Raw genomic sequence first — 2,085 nt, forward strand, 5'->3', positions numbered from 1 at the left:
TTTCAAAACAACCACATGCGAACACATTTTGGTTTTCTTTTTTGTTAGTTTTGAGAATTGAAGAAGAATTATACATGTTGTGTCAGTCGTGTACAATATTTTAGAAACGAAACAAATATTATAAGTAACTTACTATCTAATTTAAAACGTGTATCTATATTATATAATAATACTACGCTGATTCATTTAATTGTTGTTAACTTATATAAAGGAAAAAGATTATGCACAAATGTTATATTTTGACAACGTTCTCTCGGCAATATGAGTTGATATCGAAAACAAATTAAAAAAGAGCTCAACAAGTTGTAGTATAATATACTAATAGCGTTTCTCTGTTTGTCGTATTGAAAACTCTTAAAGGCAGAATTTAAAACTACAAGTTATAAAACTCGAGTTAATATGACTTTGTGATATACCATAACAAACAAACAAAAAAGTCGTATTGAAAGTGTTGGCTCCGAGTCATCCATTACCGAGTTTTTTTTTCTCAGTCATCCACTACAAGTTACGATTAAACTCGGATTATTGACATATAAAAGTTAAAAATCCATATGAGTCGTTCATGTGTTCCTAAGAATAAAATAAATAGTAGTATTGTTAGTAAATTGTTGCACTAATTTATATATACTTGACGTTAAGTTTAGTGACGTACAAAAAATAAAAGAACACATCACATATAGATTTCCATAGGTATGTAATATATGCTTGCGTGACTCCGCCTATATAGTATACATATTATAAATTTATAGTACGATGTGAAGTTGAATGTAAATATATGTGGCTAACGTGAAACGATATGCGATTACCATAACAACGAAAAATCCAAAGCTGTAACCATCTAATTATATTTATTCTAAGAAAGATGAATGTTAATATAGTAATTTCTTTTAGATCATTGACTTGATACTATGTGTTTTATTTAGTTAATTATATAGACTCAAGAAATTAACATCATATAAACAAAGGTATACATACCATCTTATCCACATCTAGCTTTCATATATACGACTTGCTAATTCCTTTCTCGAATTTCTGATTAATTTACCATGATAAAATAAAGTTACGTTTATGAGATGTGAATTGTCTAAACAAAGCATGCAAGAGAAACATTTTAAATCTATCGAACAATATGGGAGTATAATATCAATTAGCAAAAGCTATTGTATGAAAGAATCAGTTATTTAATTAAGAGAAAAAACAAGGATTTGATGGCTATGGTTGCTTAAAGGGAAGAAACACATTGATGTGTCCCCCTCGTTGTGAAAACGTCGTTCTTTCCATTTAAAAGTCAAAGACTTGTAACTTAGGGAATTAGAAAGAACTTGTAAATAGCAATTCTTTTATCAAGCCACCTAACCTAGTTATAATGACTAGGATGAGCAAGTGAAGTATGCAACGTTTTTAGGAATTTAAAAAGAAAAAAAAAAAACTTAAATGTTTGGCCATTGGACTTAAAACTTCCCGAAGCATGCATCTTTTACGGACTTCATGGCATTTCGATTTCCGAGTTGCGTATCCAAGATATAAAAGGATTACTATTACAATATTAATACGACCATTGTCACACAATCACATTTTTTAACGAGCTGTTAAGTACTAATTAAGTGTATGACACAAAAGCGTCAATTATCATGGATTTCACACAATAAAATGAAAATTAATTCAATGACCTTACTACATGCACATATTAATGACTTGTTGCATGGGGTAAGCCAACCTTTTATAGGTAAGCCAAGGTTGGACTTTTCATCACCGATTCACATGATCACGGCATTTTGATTATAACAATTACTTAATAGAAACTAAAAGTAGGAACTAAGAAACCCATAAGATAATTTATATATATACATTTCTGATACAAATTCTTCTCGAGGGTTCGTAGTCGAGCATCATAATACAAAGTTGCTTTCTAAATGATGAACCCCTACTTTGACAAATTGTTTTACCTCTATAACTTCCACTAGATAAACATAGACGGCAAATTTACTGCTTTTATTGATCCACGAAGCTATAAAATTCTTTTGTAATGTTTATTAGAATCACGCAGCGAGTACCAGAACTTTGATGGTTCCTTGACTATTCGCA

At 30.1% G+C, this 2,085-nt stretch overlaps 1 protein-coding gene across 1 annotated transcript in view; it reads right to left on the reverse strand.

Moving 5' to 3' along the window:
• Positions 1,808-2,085, reverse strand: part of LOC104749573 (E3 ubiquitin-protein ligase COP1) — a 6,055-nt gene continuing 5,777 nt past the window's right edge. Inside the window, exon 14 of the mRNA XM_010471226.2 lies at positions 1,808-2,054. Coding sequence (XP_010469528.1) covers positions 2,040-2,054 — 15 coding nt within the window. The 3' untranslated portion in view covers positions 1,808-2,039. The remainder of the gene's footprint in view (positions 2,055-2,085) is intronic.

Source organism: Camelina sativa, chromosome 16 (assembly GCF_000633955.1).
Source record: "Camelina sativa cultivar DH55 chromosome 16, Cs, whole genome shotgun sequence".
NCBI classification, from domain to species: domain Eukaryota; kingdom Viridiplantae; phylum Streptophyta; class Magnoliopsida; order Brassicales; family Brassicaceae; genus Camelina; species Camelina sativa.